This window comes from Macaca nemestrina, chromosome 18 (assembly GCF_043159975.1).
Source record: "Macaca nemestrina isolate mMacNem1 chromosome 18, mMacNem.hap1, whole genome shotgun sequence".
NCBI classification, from domain to species: domain Eukaryota; kingdom Metazoa; phylum Chordata; class Mammalia; order Primates; family Cercopithecidae; genus Macaca; species Macaca nemestrina.
In genome coordinates this window covers 67,045,292-67,069,564 of record NC_092142.1, presented here as the reverse complement: position 1 = coordinate 67,069,564, position 24,273 = coordinate 67,045,292, and the positions used below count along the sequence as shown (strand labels likewise).

At 53.3% G+C, this 24,273-nt stretch overlaps 2 protein-coding genes and 2 long non-coding RNA genes across 7 annotated transcripts; 2 read left to right on the top strand and 2 right to left on the bottom strand.

Moving 5' to 3' along the window:
- The first annotated feature begins 347 nt into the window (after nucleotides 1-347).
- LOC105491392 (dipeptidase 2) lies at nucleotides 348-10,675 on the top strand. 4 transcript variants are annotated; one of them, XM_071084812.1, is made up of 11 exons: nucleotides 348-563; nucleotides 4,191-4,510; nucleotides 4,821-4,989; nucleotides 5,264-5,393; nucleotides 5,478-5,619; nucleotides 6,279-6,348; nucleotides 6,463-6,639; nucleotides 7,335-7,419; nucleotides 8,376-8,451; nucleotides 10,082-10,217; nucleotides 10,309-10,675. In XM_071084812.1, exons 2-11 carry the CDS (start codon nucleotides 4,236-4,238, stop codon nucleotides 10,561-10,563), a joined length of 1,515 nt encoding a protein of 504 aa, XP_070940913.1. In that variant the 5' UTR covers nucleotides 348-563; nucleotides 4,191-4,235; the 3' UTR covers nucleotides 10,564-10,675. The 4 variants fall into 4 exon arrangements, with proteins under 4 accessions (XP_070940913.1, XP_011756066.1, XP_011756068.1 ...); XM_011757764.3 differs by lacking the exon at nucleotides 348-563 and adding an exon at nucleotides 3,060-3,224; XM_011757766.3 differs by lacking the exon at nucleotides 348-563 and adding an exon at nucleotides 3,061-3,224 and having other exon boundaries at nucleotides 4,821-4,947.
- A 5,317-nt stretch (nucleotides 10,676-15,992) lies between these two features.
- Nucleotides 15,993-21,137, top strand: LOC105491396 (dipeptidase 3). The gene is made up of 10 exons (XM_011757771.2): nucleotides 15,993-16,409; nucleotides 16,729-16,855; nucleotides 17,867-17,996; nucleotides 18,086-18,227; nucleotides 18,487-18,556; nucleotides 18,664-18,840; nucleotides 19,145-19,229; nucleotides 19,727-19,802; nucleotides 20,572-20,707; nucleotides 20,799-21,137. Exons 1-10 carry the CDS (start codon nucleotides 16,048-16,050, stop codon nucleotides 21,033-21,035), a joined length of 1,542 nt encoding a protein of 513 aa, XP_011756073.1. The 5' UTR covers nucleotides 15,993-16,047; the 3' UTR covers nucleotides 21,036-21,137.
- Nucleotides 18,765-20,718, bottom strand: LOC139359898 (uncharacterized). Its single transcript, XR_011616540.1, has 3 exons — nucleotides 20,606-20,718; nucleotides 19,072-19,313; nucleotides 18,765-18,903 (listed from the first exon to the last, which is right to left on the bottom strand). It is a non-coding gene; the product is annotated as an uncharacterized lncRNA (long non-coding RNA).
- LOC105491395 (uncharacterized) lies at nucleotides 20,983-22,427 on the bottom strand. The gene is made up of 3 exons (XR_011616541.1): nucleotides 21,932-22,427; nucleotides 21,254-21,396; nucleotides 20,983-21,111 (listed from the first exon to the last, which is right to left on the bottom strand). It is a non-coding gene; the product is annotated as an uncharacterized lncRNA (long non-coding RNA).
- Nucleotides 22,428-24,273: the final 1,846 nt, after the last annotated feature.

Genomic DNA, 24,273 nt, shown 5'->3' with positions numbered 1-24,273 from the left:
GTGGTGCATGCCTGTAATCCCAGCTACTTGCGAGGCTGAGGCAGGAGAATCGCCTGAACCTGGGAGGTGGAGGTTGCAGTGAGCCGAGATCATGCCACTGCACTCCAGCCTGGGCAACAAGAACAACAAGAACAAAACTCTGTCTCCAAAAAAAAAAAAAAAAAGCACCCCAGGAATGTTGAACAGAGAGGCTGGCAGGGTAGGGGTTGGTAGGGGTTGAGGAGAAGGTTCAAGATGCATTCAGGAGATTCAGGAGATAAAAGACGCATTTGGGGTTATTGCACTTCTCCTAGAAAGATAAACATTGACTGCCTTTTGAGGAAGAAAAATGTTATGTTAGCTATTTGCCATTTCGGGAAGGGTGGCTTCAGCTTGGTGATTGGAGGATGTTTGTCTACAGTGGCCAGGCTGTTTTCTGGCTTGGAAGACTATTGTTTCTTGGGAATTGTCTGTATCAGACATCATGGGAGCAGATCCAGGGCAACATCAAAGGGAAGCATGAGTCTCCAGGACCAGGGGGCTTGGATGCAGATGATCATCATCTGGGCACTGCTGGATACTGAGTAAGCCCCACCTACACCCCACCCCTGCACTCTGAGCATGGGAGGCAGCCTGTGCACCTATAACTCAGCCTGACCTTTTCCTTCTCTGCAAACTCTTGAAATACACTGGAGATGAGTAGGGGCGGGTGAGCTGCACACCAGAATAAGTTTGGTCCTTGGAGCAAACTGTTTCTACCGCTGCCTCCTCTGCAGGTCTTGATCTATGCAAACACTGCATAGAAGAGGAAGTAGAGGGAAAAGCTGCTCACCTACCTACTCCTTCCTTGTAGTAAGATTTCCTATCCTGGCTTTGCCTCAACAGCCCTACCAGTTGGAGGCTGAGATTGCACCAAGGCCCTGTGGTGGGACGTAGCATCACTGATGTGGTGAGATTTTGGAGGACAGGAAGGTTAGTTCTATTTGCTGAGACTGGAGAGGCTGGTGGGAGCAGACTCTCCAGGAGTTGAAAGCCAAAGAAAGAAATTTGGTAGATTTCTGCAATGAGAAGCCACAGAAGAGCTTTAGGCAGGAGGATGCATTGGCTTTTGTTTTTGTTTTGTTAGAGATGAGGTCTTACTCTGTTGCCCAGGCTAGGGAGCAGTGGTGCAATCATAACTCACTGCAACCTTAAACTCCTGGGCTCAGGCGAACCTCCCACCTCAGCCTCCTAAGTACCTGGGACCACAGGCATGCACCACCTTTTTTTTTTCTTAGAGAGAGTTCTCACTATGTCACCTAGACTGGTCTCAAACCTCTGGCTTCAAGAGATCCTCTTACCTCGACTCCCAAATTACTGGGATTAAAGGCATGAGCCACCATGTCCTACTAGATTTTGTTAAAAGAGGAATAGGCCAGGCATGGTGGCTCACATGAACACTCATGCCCCAGAGGTAAACAAGTGTTAGCCAACAAGGTGGTCTATCCTCCCCATAACCTCACCCAAAGCCATCTCTGTGCTCTCCCCCTTGCAGGGGAAATAGCACACACTAGTGAAGTCTTGTCTTAGGATCTGCCAATATCAGTGACACAGACCTGAGAATAGGAATAATTTGGGGTCAGAGGCTATAATCTAAGTTAGCTAGATGCTGGCAGTGGGCAGAATGGAAACGAGGCAGAGGCAGGGAAACTCAGGGCCTGACTCCAGAGCCGACCCTAAGTGTCACCGCTGATACCTCCTTACTGTCTCCCACCAACCCTGCTTCAAAGCATCTCCAAATCCTGTGGGTTCAACCTCCAAACATCTCCCAGGTATGTGTCTTTCCTGTTCCCACTGCTTCTCCCCCGCACAGGCCCCCTTCATTCCTTGTCCCCTCCTGATCTCCTGACCTCCAGCCCATTCCCTATAGAGAAACCATATCTATTTCTTTCATTTAAAAAAATTTGGGCTGGGCGCAGTGGTTCAAGCCTGTAATTCCAGCACTTTGGGAGGCCGAGACGGGCGGATCACGAGGTCAGGAGATCGAGACCATCCTGGCTAACACAGTGAAACCCCATCTCTACTAAAAAATACAAAAAACTAGCCGGGCGAGGTGGCGGGCGCCTGTAGTCCCAGCTATTCGGGAGGCTGAGGAAGGAGAATGGCATAAACCTGGGAGGTGGAGCTTGCAGTGAGCTGAGATCCGGCCACTGCACTCCGGCCTGGGCGACAGAGCAAGACTTTGTCTCAGAAAAAAAAAAAAAAAAAGCCCGGGTGTGGTAGTTTACCCCAGTAATCCCAGCATTTTGGGAGGCTGAGGCAGACAGATTGCTTGAGACCAGGAGTTTGAGACCAGCCTGGGCAACATGGCAAAACCCCATCTCTACTAAACATACAAAATTTAGCCAGGCTTGGTGGCACATGTCTGTAGTCCCAGCTACTCGGGAGGTTAAAGCACAAGAACCGCTTGAACCCAGGAGGCAGAGATTGCAGTGAGCCGAGATTGTGCCACTACACTCTAGCCTGGGCAACAAAGTGAGACTCTGTCTCAAAACAAACAAACAATAAAAGGTCCCCTTCGGCAGCAGTAGACATGAGAGTTAACCCACCTCGAGCACTTGGTCATCAATCTGCCTTTCTCCTGGACAGCAGACACTGGGCAACATCAAATGTGCAGTCCCTAAAATACATCAAAGCTAGGATCACTTCCCCTCCTGGGTAGCTTGGGACCTCCAATCCCTTTGGAAGAGCTGGCTTATTTTCTTTTTAGGAGGCCTTCTTGCATCTCTAGTTGTCAGGTTTAGGTCACACTACCCATGCACTGATCGGCCCTGCCACGTAGGGGAGACTCCAAAGATGGAGCAGCTCCAGTGGGTGCCAAGGTTCAGAGCAGAGTCTTGAGAGCCTGAGGGGCAGGAGGAGGCAAAGGTCTCTGAGGACCAAGGGGTTTGGCCAAAGTCCCTGAAGCTCTCAGGTGGTGGGGCTTCTGTGAGCAGGCACATCCCTTATGGATGTGTGATTGTGTGCTTGTGTGCTTGTGTGGTTGGGGGGTCCTTCCTGGAGGAGGCACCTAGGTTGAGGGCCCCAGGCTGGGAATGGGGTGGGGCCTGTTGTCAAGGAAGAGAACTCAGCCCTGGAGGTTTCCGTGAGCGCTCCAGTCACAGGAGCCACAAGATAAGAAGAGTGTGGCTGCAGAACCCAGGTGGCAGGCCTTTCCTCAGGCCCCTTACTCCTGACCTGGACGAGGCTGGGGCTTCCTCACAGAGGTAGGAGGTATCCTGGCCAGCAGTGCAGCCAGAAGCTCTAGGAGGAAGGTGCTGTGGTCGGGGACTCTGCTGCCCTAGATATGATTTCATTTCCTTCCATGCAGATGGCTGGGTGGGTTCCTGCTCTGTTGAGTGAATGTTCCCCGGCAGTGGCCAGATGCTTGCTCTGCCCTCATCCCTCCACTGGGGTCCTGGGGAGGTGTGGCAGATCCTTAGGAAGGAGCTCTTTCCTAAGGCTGATTGGAGAAAGTGGGGTGGGGGGGGACAGAGGGGTGCTCCTGACAGGTCCTAGTAGCTGGGAGAGTCCCCAGGGTATAGACTTGAGGCCCTAGGTATAGACTTGAGGGCCTAAATTACGGGAGACAGAAGGCCAGGGCCAGGGGGGGCCCTTCCTGAATCCAGTCCACAGGGTTAACCCCTCATTTCCAGAGCCTATCTCCTCCCCCACACCCACCCACACAACCCAGCACCAGGAAATCCAGAGCCCAGAGCACTGTGGTCACAGGGACACATGTGGCCCTGGGTGTGGCCGGGACATGTTGCAGGCGGCTGGGGACATGATGTGGTCCGCAGATCTCCCAGGGCAGGGCAGAGGGCCACTGTTTGGGAGAAGCACCCCAGGCCCTCTCTCTTAGAGAGGGGGCCTAGGGGCAGCAGAGGAGCCACCTGGGTCGGACCCCTGGGGACAGTGAGAGGGGTAACAGGGAGAGTGGAGGGGCCTGAGACAGGCCGCGAGTGGGTGCCCAGGACAGGGATCAGCCCAGCCAGCGGGAGCGCCCTTGGGGATGACGGCTGGAGGGCTGGGCGCCCCCTGGTGGCCACACTGTGCGGTGCCGCCGCTCCCCGCACATCCTTCGCGGGGCCCTGTGACTTCGTTACCCTCCTCGTGAGGCCACTCCGCCGGGTGGCCTGAATCGAGGGTCAGGACTCCATCGTCGCGCTCTGCCCCTCGCCCGCCCCTTTCAGGCTCTCTGACCGCCACCCCTGCCCGCCTGCCCGGCCCTGCACAACATGCAGCCCGCGGGCGTTGAGGGTCCCGGCACGTTTGGTCGGTGGCCTCTGCTGAGTCCGCTGCTCCTGCTCCTGCTCCTGCTGCTGCTGCTCCAGCCTGTAACCTGCGTCTACACCACGCCGGGCGCCCCCAGAGCCCGCACCACGCTGGGCGCCTCCAGAGCCCACACCATGCCAGGCACCTACGCTCCCTCGACCACACTCGGTAGTCCCAGCACCCAGGGCCTGCGAGAGCAGGCACGGGCCCTGATGCGGGACTTCCCGCTAGTGGACGGGTGCGTAATTGCTGCAAGGGGGCTATGGGACTGAGCGCACTCCTGGGCAAGGGAGGGTCCCAGAGTATGCAGGGCTGTGGAGGAGGCTCCCTCACATCTCACCTGGATGCCCTCTCCCGTCATGCATGGATACTCTTTCCCCTCTGTCACCCCCTCTTGGGTGGGCACTCCTAGCCCGGGCCTCAGGGGGTCTCAGTATAGTCGTGTGACAATGTGGGATGGGGATCCCCAGATGTGTCCTTCCTGAACTGGAGGGCTAAGAGGCCCATCTGTCTGTTCTTCACCTGACCCTGCCTTGACATCCCTCCAGCCACAACGACCTGCCCCTGGTCCTGAGGCAGGTTTACCAGAAAGGGCTACCGGATGTTAACCTGCGCAATTTCAGCCATGGCCAGACCAGCCTGGACAGGCTTAGAGATGGCCTCGTGGGCGCCCAGGTACCACAGGGATACATGAGCTGCCACAGCATGGCTGCTGGGGTATGTTGGAGAGAGTGGGGACCCCAGAGATCACAAGTTAGTCACATGAGAACTCAGTTACCATAGTGACCCAAAAAGTGTCATGATATGGATGCTGGGGGCTGCAGAGGCTACAATGAACCAGCTTGGTGGCCAGGAAGACCCCGTGGAAGAAGCAGTGCATTACATGTGACCTCCTGGCCCACTGGGTGCTGTGTCAGCTGTGGAGGCTGTGAGCAGTCCAGGGTGCTCCAAAGCAGCCCCTGTCCAAGCCAACCCCTGGCTTTCCCCCCAGTTCTGGTCAGCCTACGTTCCATGCCAGACCCAGGACCGGGATGCCCTGCGCCTCACCCTAGAGCAGATTGACCTCATTCGCCGCATGTGTGCCTCCTATTCTGAGCTGGAGCTTGTGACCTCGGCTAAAGGTAGGTGAGTTGATGGGAAGTGTTAGGAACTTGATTGAGCTACTCCAGACCTCGAGAGTAATCACCTGACCTACCTGCCCCCAGCTCTGAATGACACCCAGAAATTGGCCTGCCTCATCGGTGTGGAGGGTGGCCACTCGCTGGACAATAGCCTCTCCGTCTTACGTACCTTCTACATGCTGGGAGTGCGCTACCTGACGCTCACCCACACCTGCAACACGCCCTGGTGAGCCTAGCACAGATGGTGTGGGACTGCCGCGGCAGGGGCAGAGATGTGCCTGAGGTCACTGTGGTCCCAGAACAAGCTTTACCCATGGGGTCTGGCACTGACTCGAGTGGGGAGGGAAGCTGGGATTCTGGTTTTCAGAATATGACTGGACCCCTGGCCAGATGCGGTGGCTCACACCTGTAATCGCAACACTTTGGGAGGCTGAGGCGGACAGATGACTAAAGGCCAGGAGTTCCAGACTAGCCTGGCCAAGATGGTGAAACCCTGTCTTGACGGAAAATACAAAAATTAGCCATGCGTGGTGGTGCATGCCTGTAATCCCAGATACTTGGGAGGCTGAGGCACGAGAATCTCTTGAACCCAGGAGGTGCAAGTTGCAGTGAGCCAAGATCGCACCACTGCACTCCTGCCTGGGAGACAGAGCGAGACTCTATCTCAAAAAAAAAAAAAAGAAAAAAAGAAAAGGGGAAAAAAAAAAAAAAAAAAGACTGGACCCAGCAGGGCACTCCTGCTGCCAGGCATGGCCCATTTGCATGGCCCATTTTGGATCCCTGTTTTTGTTTCAGGAGGTTGCAGGGATGGAGGGTGGGTAGGGCCTCTAGGCTCTTGAGGCCACGGAACAGCTACCAGTTAGACTGCTTCCTGGCCACCTGCAGGGCAGAGAGCTCAGCTAAGGGAGTCCACTCCTTCTACAACAACATCAGCGGGCTGACTGGCTTTGGTGAGGTGAGGACCCTGGTTCACAACTCCACCCCACACAGATGTGCACACCCCAGCTGTTTCTTACAGATAAATGTACATGGGCATCCCTGATACCCTTCCCCCAACATGTCCCTGCAGAAGGTGGTGGCAGAAATGAACCGCCTGGGCATGATGGTAGACTTGTCCCACGTCTCAGATGCTGTGGCACGGCGGGCCCTGGAAGTATCACAGGCACCTGTGATCTTCTCCCACTCGGCTGCCCGGGGTGTATGCAACAGTGCTCGGAATGTTCCTGATGACATCCTGCAGCTTCTGGTGAGAAACTGCCCAGCACAGGAACCTCAAGCAAGAGGTTCAAACCAGGAGCCCTTTGGCCAGGCACGGTGGCTCACACCTGTAATCCCAGCACTTTGGGAGGCAGAGGTGGGTGGATCACTTCAGGTCAGGAGTTCAAGACCAGCCTGGCCAACATGGGGAAACGCCATCTCTACTAAAAATACAAAAATTAGCCAGGTGTGGTGGCATATTCCTGTAATCCCGGCTACTTGGGAGGCTGAGGCAGGAGAATCTCTGGAACCTGGGAGGCGGAGGTTGCAGTGAGCCAAGATCACACCACAGCACTCCAGCCTGGGTGACAGAGTGGGACCCTGCCACGGAAAACAAAGACAAAAACAAAAAACAGGAGCCCTCAAACCTGAGGCCCTGCTCCCTCCACTTCCTGTAACTTCAGGCTGAACACCTTTTGCTCCACAACCCCACAGTCCACATCCAGGAGTGGGGGGTTCTAGATGATAAATATGTATATTCCTCTACTCCTTAAAGTAAGTGCCAAGACACCTGTGCCAGACCAGGGCCTAGACTCCGCCATTCACACAAAACCAGAGAGGTAAAATTTCCTCTGACTCCTGAAGCCAGGACTGAACACCCCCTCCAGGGATCCAGAGGGTGGCAGGGTGGGAATGCAGTTTGCTGAGGGGCCAGGCTGAGTGTCCACTTGCCCGCCCCTGCAGAAGAAGAACGGTGGCATCGTGATGGTGTCTCTGTCCATGGGAGTAATACAGTGCAACCCGTCAGCCAATGTGTCCACTGTGGCAGGTAACCCCTACTCCTGGGCTCTCTGAACAGTTCTGATTTGCACCTGAAGACTTGGGAGGGCCTCAGTACTGTCCCAGTGGTTTCACTGAAAAAAATGCAATGATAGACAGTACACAGCACCTTGGTCATGTGGAGCTGCAGCCACAGAGTCAATGCTGCAGTCCTGATAGGTATAAGGGAGGAAACTACACATAGAACCTGAGTGCTAACTGTCTGCGCCTCTGCAGGGGGTCACAAAAGCACCCTGCCTCAGCCTCTGGCCAAGAGACTGGAAGGCCCCTTAGGTCTCTGGGGTCTTTGTCGATTGTACTCTTTGTCCCTCTGTCATCTCCCACAACCATAGAAAAGAGTTCCTACCGGCCAGGCGCGGTGGCTCACGCCTGTAATCCCAGCACTTTGGGAGGCCGAGACGGGCGGATCATGAGGTCAGGAGATCGACACCATCCTGGCTAACATGGTGAAACCCTGTCTCTACTAAAAGTACAAAAAATTAGCCAGGCGTGGTGGCAGGCGCCTGTAGTCCCAGCTACTCAGGAGGCTGAGGCAGGAGAATGGCGTGAACCCAGGAGGCGGAGCTTGCAGTGAGCCGAGATTGTGCCACCGCACTCCAACCTGGGCAACAGAGCGAGACACTGTCTCAGAAAAAATAAAAAAGGAAAAGAAAAGAGTTCCTACCAGATTCTAAAGAGACTAGAGGCAGGTTTAATCCTAGGTGGGAAATGGCCCAGACAGGTGGCTCTGTGGATCCACTCCAAACCTGAAGTCCAGGCCAGAACCAGCTGAATCCATTCAGGTCGAACCTCAGGGTTCTCAGGTTGCCAAGCTATGTGGCAGGCCATGAAGGAATCAGCCTGCCTGGCCTACAGGCTGCAAAGAGACTCACTGCCGTCCAGCCCCAGTGGCACCCCTGCCCTGGAAGCCCTACGCAGCTGACTCTCCACCTGCCCCCTCCCCAGATCACTTCGACCACATCAAGGCAGTCATCGGATCCAAGTTCATTGGGATTGGCGGAGATTATGATGGGGCCGGCAAGTGAGTGCTTCCCTGTGGCTTGTCTGGAGCTAGCTGTACAGCAGTGGGGACTTCACAGTCACCATAGCCATCATGTCCTTTAGGCCTTGACCACCTGGCATCTCCCTACTCCCAGGATCAGTTCTTTGGGTTCTCCTGTTTGTCTTCATCCCAGTGACCCCACTTTGGACGTTATACTTGGCTAAACTACCAGACAGCTCATCCCCCAGCCCCAGTAGACCCACTCTCTCTGAACAGACCATCAGCAAGGTCTGGTGTGTGCTGACCATCTTCTCTGCCCTGTGCACAGTGGCTGTGTTTGCAACCATTATTTTCTGAAGAAGCTCTTCCTCTCCTTCTCCTTTTCTTTCTCCTTCTCCTTCTCTTCCTCCTCCTCCTCCTTTTTCTTCTTCATCTCTTCCTCCTTCTTTCTTCTTCTCTTTCTTCTTTCTTCCTTTTCTTCTGTTTATTCTTCTTCTTTTCTTCTCAGGGTATTGCTCCGTTGGCCAGGCTGGGGTGCAGTGGCGCAATCTTGGCTCACTGCAGCCTTGACTTTCTGGGCTCAAGTGATCCTGCCATCTCAGCCTGCAAGTAGCTGTGGCTACAGGCATGTGCCATCATGCCCAGATAATTTTATTTTTTGCAGAGATGGGTTCTCACTATGTTGCCCAGGCTGGTCTTGAACTCCTGGACTCAAATGGTCCTCCTGCCTTGGCCTCCTAAAATGCTGGAATTACAGGCCTGAGACACCTCACTGGGCCTTTTCTTCTTCTTCTTTTTTTTTTTTTTGAGATGGAGTCTCACTCTGTTGCCCAGCCTGGAGTGCAGTGGCGCAGTCTCAGCTCACTGCAACTCTGCTTCCTGGGTTCAAGCAAATCTCCTGCCTCAGCTTCCCAAGTAGTTGGGATTATAGGCATGCACCACAATGCCCAGCTAATTTTCTTTCTTTCTTTCTTTGGAGACAGAGTCTCACTCTGTTGCCCAGGCTGGAGTGCAGTAGCATGATCTGGGCTCACTGTAAGCTCCGCCTCCCGGGTTCAGCCATTCTCCTGCCTTGGCCTCCAGAGTAGCTGGGACTACAGGCGCCCGCCACCACGCCCAGCTAATTTTTGTGTACTTTTAGTAGAGACGGGGTTTCACCATGTTAGCCAGGATGGTCTCGATCTCCTGACCTCGTGATCCTCCTGCCTCGGCCTCCCAAAGTGCTGCGATAACAGGCGTGAGTCACCACGCCTGGCCTCTTTTTTGTATTTTTAGTAGAGACTGGGTTTCACCATGTTGGCCAGGCTGGTCTCGAACTCCTGACCTCAAATGATCCACCCACTTTGTCCTCCCAAAGTGCTGGGATTACAGGTGTGAGTCACCACACCTGGCCATTTTCTTCTTTTTAACTCTGGTTGGTAGGGGGGGATCATTTGCATTCAGTAAAAGGCATAGATCTTAATAGTATGATTCAATGAGTTTTGATAAATATTCAAGGAGGTTTTGAGGCCTCCTTCTGAAGGATGAAGAGCAGAGGAAGATTACCTACTCTCTCCAAGTCTCCACTTCCCATACCTGACTACGGCTGGGGTTTCATGGACCCTGGACTGTGGTTCTCAGTCAGGATCAGGGAATCAGGTCTGAAACCCACTGGCTGGTGGCCACATAGATTCCCTCAGGGGCTGGAGGACGTTTCCACATACCCGGTCCTGATAGAGGAGTTGCTGAGTCGTGGCTGGAGTAAGGAAGAGCTTCAGGGTGTCCTTCGCGGAAACCTGCTGCGGGTCTTCAGTCGAGTGGAAAAGGTACTCTGGGCTGGGCAAGAGAGTAGCCGAGGGGTCTGAGCAGGTGTGTCGAGGACAGCTGTGGAAGCTGAGCACCAACTGCCACCTCTAGGTACAGGAAGAAAACGAATGGCGAAGCCCGTTGGAAGACAAGTTCCCGGATGAGCAGCTGAGCAGTTCCTGCCGCTCCGACCTCTCACGTCTGCGTCAGAGACAGAGTCTGACTTCAGACCAGAAACTCACTGAGATTCCCACACACTGGACACCCAAGTTATCAGCCAAGTTGCCACTCTCAGAGTCCTCCCCCAACATGGCCCCAGTCTTCGCAGTTGTGGTCACCTTCCCAGTCCTTATTCTGTGGCTCTGATGACCCAGTTAGTCCTGCCAGATGTCACTGTAGCAAGCCACAGACACCCCACAAATTTCCCCTGTTGTGCAGGCACAAATATTTCCTGAAAATAAATGTTTTGGACATAGAACCAGACATGAGTTTCCTTCTCTGCAGTGGGGTCTGGTGGCATAGTCCCCCAATGCTGGTGGCTGGTAGGGGAATCCTTCATTTCAGCCACCAGTTGTTCAAGGAAAGACTGTTGGCAGGAGCCCGAGGTGACCCAGGTGGTTGGGCTCAGCACTGGACGAAAACAGTGGTGAATCCGGTGGCAGGAGGTAGACCCTATTCCGTATTCCTTCTGAGTAGCTCATCTCTTACTTTATATTTTTACTTATTTATCTATTTATTTTTGAGGCAGAGTCTCACTTTGTCCCCCAGGCTGGAGTACAGTGCCACAATCATAGCTCATTGCAGCTTTGAACTCTTGGGCTCAAGTGATCCTCCTGCCTCAGCCTCTCAAGTAGCTGAGATTATAGGCATGCGCCACCACACTCAGCTAATTTATTTTATTTTATTTTTATTTTTACTTTCTGGATTTTTTTTTTTTTTTTTTTTTTTTTTTTGAGATGGAGTCTTGCTCCGTCGCCCAGGCTGGAGTGCAGTGGCACAATCTTGGCTCACTGCAACTTCCACCTCCCGGCTTCAAGCAAGTTTCCTGTCTCAGCCTCCTGAGCAGCTGGGACTAGAGGCGCCACCACCATGCCCAGCTAATTTTTGTATTTTTAGTAGAGATGGGGTTTCACCTTGTTGATCAGGCTGGTCTCGAACTCCTGACCTCAGGTGATTCACCTGCCTCGGCCTCCCAAAGTGCTGGGGGATTATAGATGTGAGCCACCGTGCCTGGCTTTTTATTATTTTATTTTTTATTATTATTGTTTTGAGATGGAGTCTCGCTCTGTCGTCCAGGCTGGAATGCAGTAGCATGATCTCAGCGCACTGCAACCTCAGCCTCCCGGTTTTAAGCGATTCTCCAGCCTCAGATCCTGAGCAGCTAGGACTACTAGCACGCACCACCACGCCCAGCTGATTTTTCTTTTTTCGGTAGAGATGGAGTTTCACTATATTAGCCAGGCTGGTCTCAAACTCCTGACCTTGTGATCCACCCGCCTTGGCCTCCCAAAGTGTTGGGATTATAGGCGTGAGCCACCGCATCCGGCCAGCTTTCTTTTTTTTCATCACTTCACTTAAAGGAAGATTTTAAAAAATTTTTTATAGAGACAGGGATCTCCCTATGTTGCCCAGGCTGGTCTCCAACTCCTAGACTCAAGCAATCCTCCCACCTTGGCCTCCCAAAGTGCCAGGATTACAGGAGTGAGCCACCATGCCCAGATGGAGTAGGGTAACTTTGATTTACCTAGTAAACCATAAGCAAACATTTTAAACTGTGCTTATGTATTATTTTGATAACATTTTAAAAATTAATTGTAACTTCATGCCCTCTCCTTTCATGTGTCTAATGTAGGAAATAGGGAGTCCTCTGAACCTCTTCCAGTTCTGGGGGCTGCCCATTAAAATAATACTTTTTTTTTTTTTTTTTCCTGAGACAGGGTCTCACTCTGTCACCGCTGGAGTGCAGTAGCACGATCATGCCTCACTGCAGCCTCAACCTCCTGGGCTCAAGTGATCCTCCCACCTCTGTTTCCTGAGTAGCTGGGGCTATAGGCGCGCACCACCATGTCCAGATAATTTTTGTATTTTTTGGAGAGACGAGGTTTCACCATGTTGCCCAGGCTGGTCTCAAACTGCCAAACGCCAGTGATCCACCCACCTTGCCCTCCCAAAGTGCTGGGATTACAGGCATGAGCCTCTGCGCCCGGCCTAAACAATTTAAAATAATAGGCTGGGAGCGGTGGCTCACACCTGTCATCACAGCACTTTGGGAGGCCAAGGCGGGCAGATCACGAGGTCGAAGATCGAGACCATCTTGGCTAGCATGGTGACCCCCCATCTCTACTAAAGACACAAAAAATTAGCCGGCTGTAGTGGCACACGCCTGTGGTCCCAGCTTCTCAGGAGGCTGAGGCAGGAGAATTGCTTGAACCCAGGAAGCAAAGGTTGCAGTGAGCTGAGATCACACCACTAAACTCCAGCCTGGGTAACAGAGACTCCATCTCAAAAAAAGAACCCAAAACAACAACAAAACAAAACTAAAATAATAATAATAATATAGGAAACAGCTGTACATGCAATTCTTCTACACTTTTCTTAAACTATTAGCAAAGTTGCCATTCTTCATGTTGTTACAAGTCACTTAAATAACGACCTTCATGGCAGGTCGGGAGACCAAAATAAACATGACCTTTCTGTGCCCTTCCTGAGAGAACCAAAGCTAGAAGCAGCTGGGTCACACTTGGCCATTAACACCCAGGCATGAGGAGGAGCAGACAGCAACCAACAAGGGGAAGTAGTCACGAGAGGCCAAGGCCCTTCTCGATGTGCCCTCTCAGAAAGGGATGCACATTTATCAGGGAGCCCAGGTGGAAAAACAAGAGACAGAAACAGATGCAGAGGGAGGATAACTTAGATTCGGTTTGTATCATTGACCTTTCTCAGCAGGACCTGGTTCAAGCCGAGGGGTTCAGATGCTACCCAGATGCAGGGTTTGTTTTTTTTTTTTTGAGACGGAATTTTGCTCTTGTTGCCCAGGCTGGAGTGAAGTAACACGATCTTGGATCATTGCAACCTCTGCCTCCCAGGTTCAAGCGATTCTCCTGCCTCAGTCTCCTAAGTAGGTGGGATTACAGGCACCCGCCACAATGCCCGGCTAATTTTTGTGTGTGTGTGTATTTTTAGTAGAGACAGGGTTTCACTATGTTGGCCAGGCTGGTTTCCAACTCCTGACCTCAGGTGATCCACCCAACTTGGCCTCCCAAAGTGCTAGGAATATAGGCCTGAGCCACAATGCCCGGCCTTTTTTTTTTTCTTTTTTTTTTTTTGATACAGGGTCTCACTCCCATTGCCTAGGATGGAGTGCAGTGGCAGGATCTCAGCTCACTGCAGCCTCAACTTCCTGGCCTCAAGTGATTCTCCTACCTAAGCCTCTGGAGTAGCTGGGACCTCAGGTGCGCACCACCATGCCTGGCTAGTATTTTGTATTTTTTTTTTTTTTTTTTTTTTTTTTTTTTTTGAGACAGAGTCTGGCTCTGCCGCCCAGGCTGGAGTGCAGTGGCCGGATCTCAGCTCACTGCAAGCTCCGCCTCCCGGGTTCACGCCATTCTCCTGCCTCAGCCTCCCGAGTAGTTGGGACTACAGGCGCCCGCCACCGCGCCCGGCTAGTTTTTTGTATTTTTTAGCAGAGACGGGGTTTCACCGTGTTAGCCAGGATGGTCTCGATCTCCTGACCTCGTGATCCGCCCGTCTCGGCCTCCCAAAGTGCTGGGATTACAGGCTTGAGCCACCGCGCCCGGCCGTATTTTGTAGTTTTAGTAAAGATAGCATTTCACCATGTTGCCTAGGCTGGTCTTAAACTCCTGGACTCAAGCAATCTACCTGCCTTGGCTTCCCAAAGTGCTAGGATTGCAGACATGAGCCACTTCACTGGCCCAGATGCAGTTGTTTTGTTTGTTTGTTTTGAGACGGAGTCTCGCTCTGTAGCCCAGGCTGGAGTGCAGTGGTGCAATCTCGGCTCACTGCAACCTCCGCCCCCCAGATCCAAGTGATTCTCCTGCCTCAGCCTCTTGAGTAGCTAGGATTACAGGCAGGTGCCACCATGCCTGGCTAATTTTTGTATTTTTAGTAGAGATGGGGTTTCACTGTGTTGGCCAGGCTGGTCTCAAATTCCTAGACTCAAGCAATCTGCCCACCTCAGCTTCACAAAGGGCTGGGATTACAGGCATGAGCCACCGCGCCCGGCCCGAGATGCAGTTTTGACATCATTTCCCCTGCACCAGGGTTTTCTCAACAGGAAATGATGAGGGGCTGCTGGAAGCTGCCTTGTGTTGTCTTGAAGGAGGATTTCTGCCCCAGGTGAAATAATGTGTCAGAGCAAGCCCCCTCGTGCTCTCAGGACCAAGAGCCCTAGTCTGATCTTGTCCCACAACTCCATGCCTTAGAGGACCCACCTGTGCCTCCTCCACAGCAGTTGTTGTAATGCCCAAACTAGATCTCTGCTGGGCTGTTAGCCAACACAGGATCCCCTCTCCACTTCTCCTGCCTGATCCAGACCCCATCCTTTCAAGCAAGGTTCAGCTACTGCTGTGGTGCTTCCACCAACCCCCTATGACCCTGATTAGCCCTCACCAGCACTACCCATGAATTCCCTTAGCCAGTATCACCATAATACAGAAAGAAATGAGATGCAAACTGATCAGGGTGTAGGTATATCTCTTGCTGAGAGGGCCACTATTAACTAACATTTGATGTGTAGACTCTTCTGGGTCTTTTTGTGTGTGTATATTAACATATATAGAGAAAAAATATTCAACACTAAATGCTAAAACAGGTCCAGATGCAGTGGCCCATGCCTGCAACTGGAACACTTTGGGAGGCCAAGGTGGGAGGATCACTTGAGGCCAGGAGTTTGAGACCAACCTGGACAACACAGAAAGACCCTATCTCTAAAAAAGAACTAAGGCTGGATGTGGTGGCTCATGCCTGTAATCCCAGCACTTTGGGAGACCTAGGTGGGCAGATCGCTTGAGCTCAGGAGTTCAAGGCTGCAGCGAGCTATGATCACCCCACTGCAACTCCAAGGAAAAAAGCTAAAATAATGATCCCCCATAAAAATTGTTCTTAAATTTCATTTTCGGGGCTGGGCACAGTGGCTCATGCCTGTAATCCCAGCACTTTGAGAGGTCGAGGCAGGCAAATCACTTGAGGTCAGCAGCTCAAAACAGCCTGGCCAACATGGTGAAACCCCATCTCTACTGAAAAAACAAAAATTATCCAGGCATGGTGGCCGGCGCCTGTAATCCCAGCTACTTGGGAGGCTAAGGAAGAATGGCTTGAACCCACGAGGTGGAGGTTGCAGTGAGCCGAGACTGCACCATTGCACTCCAGGCTGGGCAACAAGAGCCAAAACTCTGTATCAAAACATGAAATGAAATGAAATAATGAAATGAAATGAAATATCTATAGTGAATCTTTTTCTGTCAGTCAAAACAGACAGATCGAATTAACTCTTTTGAGCCTCAGCTTAGAGTATTTTACCTGCCTGGGAGCTGGGCACAAGCCAGCAGCTAACCCCCACGTGGGCCTGGGTAGGAGGTGAGATCAGGAAGATCCCTGGGCCCCTACTAGTTCCCCGCCTGGCCTGCTCCCCTACTTGTCTTGGGGGTCTACGGAGCCAGCATTGGGGGTGGAAGGGCGAGGGGTCCTCGACGCTGCAGCGGCGGTTCCGGCCCATGGGGGCGCTCTCCTACCTGGAGACGGAAAAGCCGTGGCGCCCCCTTGCGTGGCTCTTGGGTCGCAGAGTCGCGTGACTTCAATCCCCTGTTCGCGAGGCCACGAGGCTGGGTCGTCATGGTCCGGACCCCATTGTCGGCCTCTGCCCGTCGCCTGCTCCTCCCAGGCTCCCGCGACCGACCCCAGCGCCATATGCAGCCCACAGGCCACGAGGGTTCCCTCGCGCTCAGCCGGCGGCATCTGCGGCGTCTGCTGCTCCTGCTATTGCTGTTGCTGCTGCGGCAGCCCGTCACCCGCGGGGAGACCACGACGGGCGCCCCCAGAGCCCTCTCCACGCTGGGCTTCCCCAGCCCCTTCACCACGCCGGGAGTCCCCAGCACCCTCACTACGCCAGGCCTCACTACTCCAGGCACCACCAAAACCCTGGACCTTCGGAGTCGCGCGCAGGCCCTGATGAGGGATTTCCCCCTCGTGGACGGGTATGTAGGTGCAGCGTTTGGGCAATGCAGGGTGAACACACCTTGGGCAGGAGAGGAGGTTCTGACATGCAGGGCTATCAAGGAGGCTCCCTCACACCACCCCTGGATGCCCTCTCTCCTCCATCACCCATGGGTGCCCTTCCCCCCATTGCCGCATTCCTGGTGGAACCTAACCCCCTCCCTCCAACCCGACTTCAGGAGATTTCTATATGGTCTGTGTGAGGAGCTGCCTGGTGGGGTGGGGGAGGGTAGACCCAAGCACCTGGTGTATCCTGACTGATCTGAAGGCCTTGTTTCCATCTGACCTTCACGCCCCCAGCCACAATGACCTGCCCCAGGTCCTGAGACAGCGTTACAAGAATGTGCTTCAAGATGTTAACTTGCGAAATTTCAGTCACAGTCAGACCAGCCTGGACAGGCTTAGAGACGGCCTCGTGGGTGCCCAGGTACCACAGGGACACACAGGGTGCCACAGCATGGCTGCTGGGGGATGTTGGGGTCACAGAAACCTGGATCGGCCAGCCTCTGGGTGACTAAATACAATGGGGCATGCAGTGTGCCATCATGTGGCTTCTAAGGAGAGTGGGGCCTTAGAGGCCAAGACAGGCTAGCTGCATGGATGCCCAGGTTCTGTGGAAACATGCAGAAAATGACCAGAAAATCCCTGGTGTGGGGTCAGTCTGCTGTAATTACAAAGGACATTGTAATGTGGATTGCCTTGGGGCATTCACATAGCACATGGACTAAAAGCAGTTTTTTGCTTGTTTGGTTGTATTTTTGAGACAGTGTCTCCTTCTGTAGCCTAGGCTGGAGTGCAGTGGCAGGATCTCGGTTCACTGCAACCTCTGCCTCCCAGGTTCAAGCAATTCTCCCTGCCTCAGCCTCCTGAGTAGCTGGGATTACAGGCACTCGCCACCATGTCTGGCTAATTTTTGTAGTTTTAGTAGAGACAAGGTTTTACCGTGCTGGCCAGGCTGGTCTCCAACTCCTGACCTTGGGTGATGCACCCTCCTAGGCCTTCCACAGTGTGAGAATTACAGGCGTGAGCCCCTGGGCCTGGCCGTAACAGTAATTTATGATGTGTTGTGAGTCCATCATTTGACTGCTGGCAGCCATCATCAAGGAACCGGGGCTCGGTGGTTCACAGCTGTAATGCCAACACTTTGGGAGGCTGAGGTAGGAGGATTGTTTGAGCCTGGGGGGTCAAGGCTGCAATAAGCCATGATCACACCACTGCACTCTAGCCTGGGTGACAGAGCAAGACCCTGTCTCAAATTTTAAAATAAAAAATATAAAAAATAAATTTAAAAAAAGTCATCGAGGTACCATGGAGTCATGTAGTGCCTCGCTTGGGGCCACTGACCCAAATGGGTATTATGGGGTCTAAGGCAGGAGTGGCAGGCCTAGGGGATGAAGACGACCCTGGCCTCATTCTGGACCCCTTGACCTACCCTCAGTTCTGGTCAGCGTCCGTCTCATGCCAGACTCAGGACCAGACTGCCGTGCGCCTCGCCCTGGAGCAGATTGACCTCATTCGCCGCATGTGTGCCTCCTACTCTGAACTCGAGCTTGTGACCTCAGCTGAAGGTGGGCCCGCAGATGAGAGAATAGTCAGGATGTCACTCTGGAGATTCTGTTCCTGGGATCTAACCACTTGACTCTCTACCTCCTTCTAGGTCTGAACAGCTCTCAAAAGCTGGCCTGCCTCATTGGCGTGGAGGGTGGTCACTCACTGGACAGCAGCCTGTCTGTGCTGCGCAGTTTCTATGTACTGGGAGTGCGCTACTTGACACTCACCTTCACCTGCAATACACCATGGTGAGCACAGCACCTGGCCAGGATGCTAGATGGCATGGTGTGGAAACTGCCCCATCCGTGGCATGGGTGTGACCAGGCCGTTGAGGATAAAGGGGTCTGCAGAGGGAGGCTGGACACCCAGCGGGTCTCTCACAGTCCCAGAAAGCAGCTGGTCCTGCACCTGTTCTGGAAGTGGGATGGATGGATAGACCCAGGGCTCCCAGGACCTGATGGCCCAAGGTGTGATCAGCTAAATTGCCCTTCCATGGCTGTCCTGCAGGGCAGAGAGTTCCACCAAGTTCACACACCACATGTACACCAATGTCAGCGGGTTGACAAGCTTTGGTGAGGTGAGGACTCCTGTTTTGTACCCCACCCCACCTGCTCCCTATGGATATGTGTATACACCTTTGCATCCCAACACCCTCCCCCACAAAAAAACTAATTGTTTCTGCAGAAAGTGGTAGAAGAATTGAACCGCCTGGGCATGATGATAGATTTGTCCTATGCATCGGACACCTTGATGAGAAGGGTCCTGGAAGTGTCTCGGGCTCCTGTGATCTTCTCCCACTCAGCTGCCAGAGCTGTGTGTGACAATTCGTTGAATGTTCCCGATGACATCCTGCAGCTTCTGGTGGGTGGCCATCCCAGCTCTCAAACCTAGGGCTAGGCGTGTGTTATCCAAAGGTTCTTGACCCTGAGGAGAGAAAGCCACCAGGCCGGGTTTCACATACCCTTGAACCACAGGCTGGTGAATCCTCCATCCCTGAAACTCAAGGCCAAGTCATTTCCACCCAGGGACCCACAAGCCCAGAGAGGTGAAGCCTCTTCCAACCCCTGAAGCCAGGACGGAGCACAGTCCTACCAGGGCCCCCACAGCACAGGAGGCATGCTTTCAGGCCAGAAGGGCTGAGATGAGTGTCCCTTTATCCGTCTAGAAGAAGAATGGTGGCATCGTGATGGTGACACTGTCCATGGGGGTGCTGCAGTGCAACCTGCTGGCTAACGTGTCCACGGTGGCAGGTGAGTCCCTCCTCAGTTTTGTGCAGCGCCAGCTTGGGCTGTGGCTGCCAGGGCTCTCAGGATGACTCTAGCAGTCTAGTGCACCTGTTGGGCAACGGGCAGACCTCCCAATGACCCAGAGGCAGCAGACACGGCTCTTCAGTGCCACCCAGATCTGCAGCCACAGAGTCGGCGCTGATGGGTTTGATGCCTCTTGGTTTTGCTCCCGATCCTTGAACTTCTCTCATTCCCCACATGTCTGGGCAGGACAGGCTGAGCCCCACAAGGCTCTCAAGGAACCCAGAGGCAGGGTGGCTCCTGGGCAGGAAAAGGCCCAAAGGGGTGGCTCTGAGGTCCCCACTCTAGGTCCATGGACCAGCATGTAGCCGCTTCAGGACTCATGACTGGCCATGAGCTAGCTCTGTGGAGCCAACTGCCACAGCCTGGAGTGCTGGGGACAGGGCTGGTGCCAGGGTCTAACTCCAGCCTAGTGCTGCCCACACTCACTTCCACCTTAGATCACTTTGACCACATCAGGGCAGTCATTGGATCTGAGTTCATCGGGATTGGTGGAAATTACGACGGGGCTGGCCGGTGAGTGCTTCCCTGAGGTTTCTCTTAGGCTGGGGTGCCGCAGGGAGTCCTTTAGTCTTCGTTCCCATCCTGCCATCCTCCTATCCAGGCCTCAGCCACAGGCTCTGGTCTCGTAGCCCACCCGACACTCCCCACTCTCAGGGCCTGTTTCCTAGGTTCTCCCTGTCCCTTCAGTGGCCCAGTGGCCCTACTCCAAGTTGTCATACTTGCTAAATACTCCCCTCCCCAGGCAGGGCTCATCTGTCCAAGATAAGCTCCACTCCCAGCCCTGCAGACCAGCTGTGGGCTGACCATCTGCTCAGCAGGTGGAGGCTACAGAAGCCCAGTCCTGGCCGGGCGCGGTGGCTCAAGCCTGTAATCCCAGCACTTTGGGAGGCCGAGGCGGGCGGATCACAAGGTCAGATCGAGACCACAGTGAAACCCCGTCTCTACTAAAAATACAAAAAATTAGCCGGGCGCGGTGGCGGGCGCCTGTAGTCCTAGCTACTCAGGAGGCTGAGGCAGGAGAATGGCGTGAACCCAGGAGGCGGAGCTTGCAGTGAGCCGAGATCGCGCCACTGCACTCCAGCCTGGGCAACAGCGTGAGACTCCGTCTCAAAAAAAAAAAAAAAAAAAGAAGCCCAGTCCTCCAGGAGCCTCCACGGTTGCATTCACTAGCCTGAAGAACTTGGCCTTCAGTTTCCCCTGTGTGACTAGGGCTGGTGGGTAGCAGGCCCTAACCCAGGATCAGGGCTGAGGTCCCACAGCTGGCTGGTGGGTGGCCACACAGGTTCCCTCAGGGGCTGGAGGACGTGTCCACATACCCAGTCCTGATAGAGGAGTTGCTGAGTCGTAGCTGGAGTGAGAAAGAGCTTCAAGGTGTCCTTCGTGGAAACCTGCTGCGGGTCTTCAGACAAGTGGAAAAGGTAAGCTGGGCTGGTGGACAGGATGGTTCAGTGGTTTGAGCAAGGGAGGGGATTGCTGTGGGAGCCTCTGACTGTGGACTTCCTCCCCCAGGTGAGAGAGGAGAGCAGGGCGCAGAGCCCCATGGAGGCTGAGTTTCCATATGGGCAACTGAGCACATCCTGCCACTCCCACCTCGTGCCTCAGAATGGACACCAAGCTACGCATCTGGAGGTGACCAAGTGGCCAACCAATCGGGTCCCCTGGAGGTCCTCAGATGCCTCCCCATACCTTCTTCCAGGCCTGGTGGCTGCTGCCACCTTCCCAACTGTCATCCAGTGGCTTTGCTGACACGGCCGGTCCCCCAAGAGGTCACTGTGGCAAAGTCTCACGAAGTCCCCCGTCCTAGTTCATTCTTAAGCACATGCTGAGAATAAACATTTTACACATGGAGCCAGGTGCACATGTCCTTCCTTCTCCCTAGCGGGAGTGGGGGCAGGTGGGCTCTTGGTCAGTAAGGGATCTTGTGGTCTAGCCACAGCTGGTCAAGGTGGGTGCTTCCCACTCACCTCCAGCTTTGGCTCTCTCAGGAAGGCCAGAGGCATCTTATGAAATTCTTCAGCTAAAAGCTTGAGCCCACAGAAGAACACAAAGGAAGTGAGTTCAGTTTCAGTCCCTTCGTGGAGTGTGACAGTGGGGTGCTTCCCAGTTTCTGTCAAAGAGGTTAAATGTGTTTGTTTTTTTTAGAAGCTGATACTATTTATAGAATAAAGAACTTGGCCAGGTGCGGTGGCTCACACCTGTAATCCCGGAATTTGGGAGGTGGAGGTGGGCAGATCATGAGTTCAGGAGATCAAGACTATTCTGGCTAACACAGTGAAACCCCGTCTCTACTAAAAATACAAAAAATTAGTCGGACGTGGTGGCACGTGCCGGTGGTCCCAGCTATTTGGGAGGTTGAGGCAGGAGAATCACTTGAACCCAGAAGACAGAGGTTGCAGTGAGCCGAGATTGCACCACTACACTCCAACCTGGGCAAAAGAGTGAGACTCCGTTTCCGCCGACCCCCCTAAAAAAGAATAACTTGTTTGGAATTATCTGGAGAGTACCTTTGTAAAAGATTCTCAGATTAGGTCCTCTGATTTTTTTTAAAAAACTTATTTTTAAATGTGGGGGTGCAGAATCACCAAATCTTAAAAAAAAAAAAAAAAGAAAGAAATGAAACTCATGGGGTCTGCATGACTCACTCGAATGGCCTCTTCCTTTGGCCGCTTTCCTCTCCAGTTGGGCCAGAGCCAGATCTAAGTTCCTTCCATGGGAACCTTGAATTGGGAGAAAGAATGACTCCAGTGCCACCTATGTTATAAACCAAGGGTCTATATATGTCTGGGTCTGTTCCATTTATTTGGACTATGTGTTTATCATATTAATACCACACTGTCTTCATTACGGCAACTTTAAAATAAGTTTTGAGGCCGGGCACAATGGTTCATGTCTGTAATCCTAGCACTTTCGGAGGCCAAGGGAGGCGGATCACTTCAGGTCAGGAGTTTGAGATCAGCGTGGCCAACATGGTGAAACCCCATCTCCACTAATAATACAAAAAGTAGCTGGGCGTGGTGGAACATGCCTGTAATCCCAGCTACTCAGGAGGTTGGGACATGAGAATTGCTTGAACCTAAGAGGAGGAGGTTGCAGTGAACTGAGATCACACCAGTGCACTCCAGCCTGGGCAACAGAGTGAAACTGTGCCTCATAAAATATAAAATAAATAGCCGGGCATGGTGGCTCACGCCTGTAATCCCAGCACTTTGGGAGGCCAAGGCAGGCGGATCACAAGGTCAGGAGATCGAGACCATCCTGGCTAACATGGTGAAACCCCATCTCTACTAAAAATACAAAAAATTAGCCCAGTGTGGTGGCGAGCACCTGTAGTCGCAGCTGCTTGGGAGGCTGAGGCAGAAGAATGGCATGAACCTAGTAGGCGGAGCTTTCAGTGAGCCGACATCACACCACTGCACTCCAGCCTGGGAGATACAGCAAGACTCAGTCTCAAAAAAAAAAAAAAAAGAACAAGCAGAAATGTAAGACCCAGGCACCGACCCTATACCCATTAAGCACTTAACCACCATATGCTTTTTTCTTTTTTCAACCCAGGCTGGAGTGCAATGGTGGGATCTTGACTCACTGCAACCTCCGCCTCACAGGTTCAAGCGATTCTCCTGCCTCAGCCTCCCAGATAGCTGGGATTACAGGTGCCCACCACCACGCCTGACTAATTTTTGTATTTTTAGTAGAAACGGGGTTTCACCATATTGATCTTGCTGGTCTTGAACTCCTAACCTCAGGTGATCCAACCCCCTCTACCTCCCAGGTGGCTGGCCTGCTTTTTTTTTTTTTTTTTTTTTTTTTGGAGAGAGAGTTCTGCTCTGTCGCCCAGGCTGGAGTGCAGTGGCGCAATCTTGGCTCACTGCAAGCTCCACCTCCCGGGTTCATGCCATTCTCCTGCCTCAGCCTCCCAAGTAGCTGGAACTACAGGCGCGGCCACCACGCCCGGCTAATTTTTTGTATTTTTAGTAGAGACGGGGTTTCACCGTGTTAACCAGGATGGTCTCGATCTCCTGACCTTGTGATCTGCCTGTCTTGGCCTCCCAACGTGCTGGGATTACAGGCGTGATCCACCGGGTCGGCCTTGAAGGTTTTTTTGTTTGTTTGTTTGAGACAGTGTTTTGCTCTTGCTGGAGTGCAATGGTGCCATCTCGGTTCACTGAAACCTCCGCCTCCCGGGTTCAAGTGATTCTCCTGCTTCAGCCTCCCAACTAGCTGGGATTACAGGCACCCGCCACCATGCCCAGCTTATTTTTTTGTATTTTTAGTAGAGATGGGGTTTCACCATTTGACCAGGCTGGTCTCAAACTCCTCACCTCAGGTGATCCTACCGCCTCAACCTCCCCAAGTGTTGGGATTACCGGCGGCGTGAGCCACCGCGTCCGGCCTGGATCAGGAGTTTGATAAGTGAGGGTAGGGACAGAGGCTAGGTAGATGTCCCCCAGAGTGAACAGTGGGTGATGCCCAGAAACTCCACAAGTCTCAGGTGAGAGAGAGATTTGAAGGGCTGAGGCTGTGAGTTGGGTGGCGAAGTATGCCCCTGCAGAGGTCGGGGTCGGGCAGCATTGGGCAGGGCCTTATGGGCCGGGAGCTAGTAGGATTTTCCTTTGGAAGAGGCGGCTCTACGTGAGCAGGCGCGAGGGCAGGGAGTCCAGTAGGAAGGACGCTACTGTGGGCGGCCGAAGGTGGCGTGAGGGGCGGATGGGTCAGGTCGGCGGGGCTCGCCGCGGGGGCCGTGGGGGAGGGGTCAGAGGGTGGTAAGCTCGGGGGTCGTCTCACGGGGCCCAGCGGCTCTGATTCCGCACCCCCCCACCCCCGAGCTGGAGGCTAGTAGGAGGCGTATTCAGAGGACGCCACCCGAGCCACGTGAGGGAGAAGAGTGGAGATAGACAAGTAAGATGGGCTCCGGGGTTTTCTGATAGACAAAAAAATAGTAAAGCCAACTAGATAAGTAATCTGAAGCAGTGGAGAAGAAAGTGAA

What these genes read in the sequence shown, in the direction of transcription:
- LOC105491392 (XM_071084812.1), top strand. Translation starts at nt 4,236, where the DNA reads ATGCAGCCCGCGGGCGTTGAGGGTCCCGGCACGTTTGGTCGGTGGCCT. An exon ending in GGCTGACTGGCTTTGGTGAG is followed by an intron (nt 6,349 to 6,462) that starts GTGAGGACCCTG and finishes ATGTCCCTGCAG; the next exon opens with AAGGTGGTGGCAGAAATGAA. An exon ending in ATGACATCCTGCAGCTTCTG is followed by an intron (nt 6,640 to 7,334) that starts GTGAGAAACTGC and finishes CCGCCCCTGCAG; the next exon opens with AAGAAGAACGGTGGCATCGT.
- LOC105491396 (XM_011757771.2), top strand. Translation starts at nt 16,048, where the DNA reads ATGGTCCGGACCCCATTGTCGGCCTCTGCCCGTCGCCTGCTCCTCCCA. An exon ending in GGTTGACAAGCTTTGGTGAG is followed by an intron (nt 18,557 to 18,663) that starts GTGAGGACTCCT and finishes TTGTTTCTGCAG; the next exon opens with AAAGTGGTAGAAGAATTGAA. An exon ending in ATGACATCCTGCAGCTTCTG is followed by an intron (nt 18,841 to 19,144) that starts GTGGGTGGCCAT and finishes TTATCCGTCTAG; the next exon opens with AAGAAGAATGGTGGCATCGT.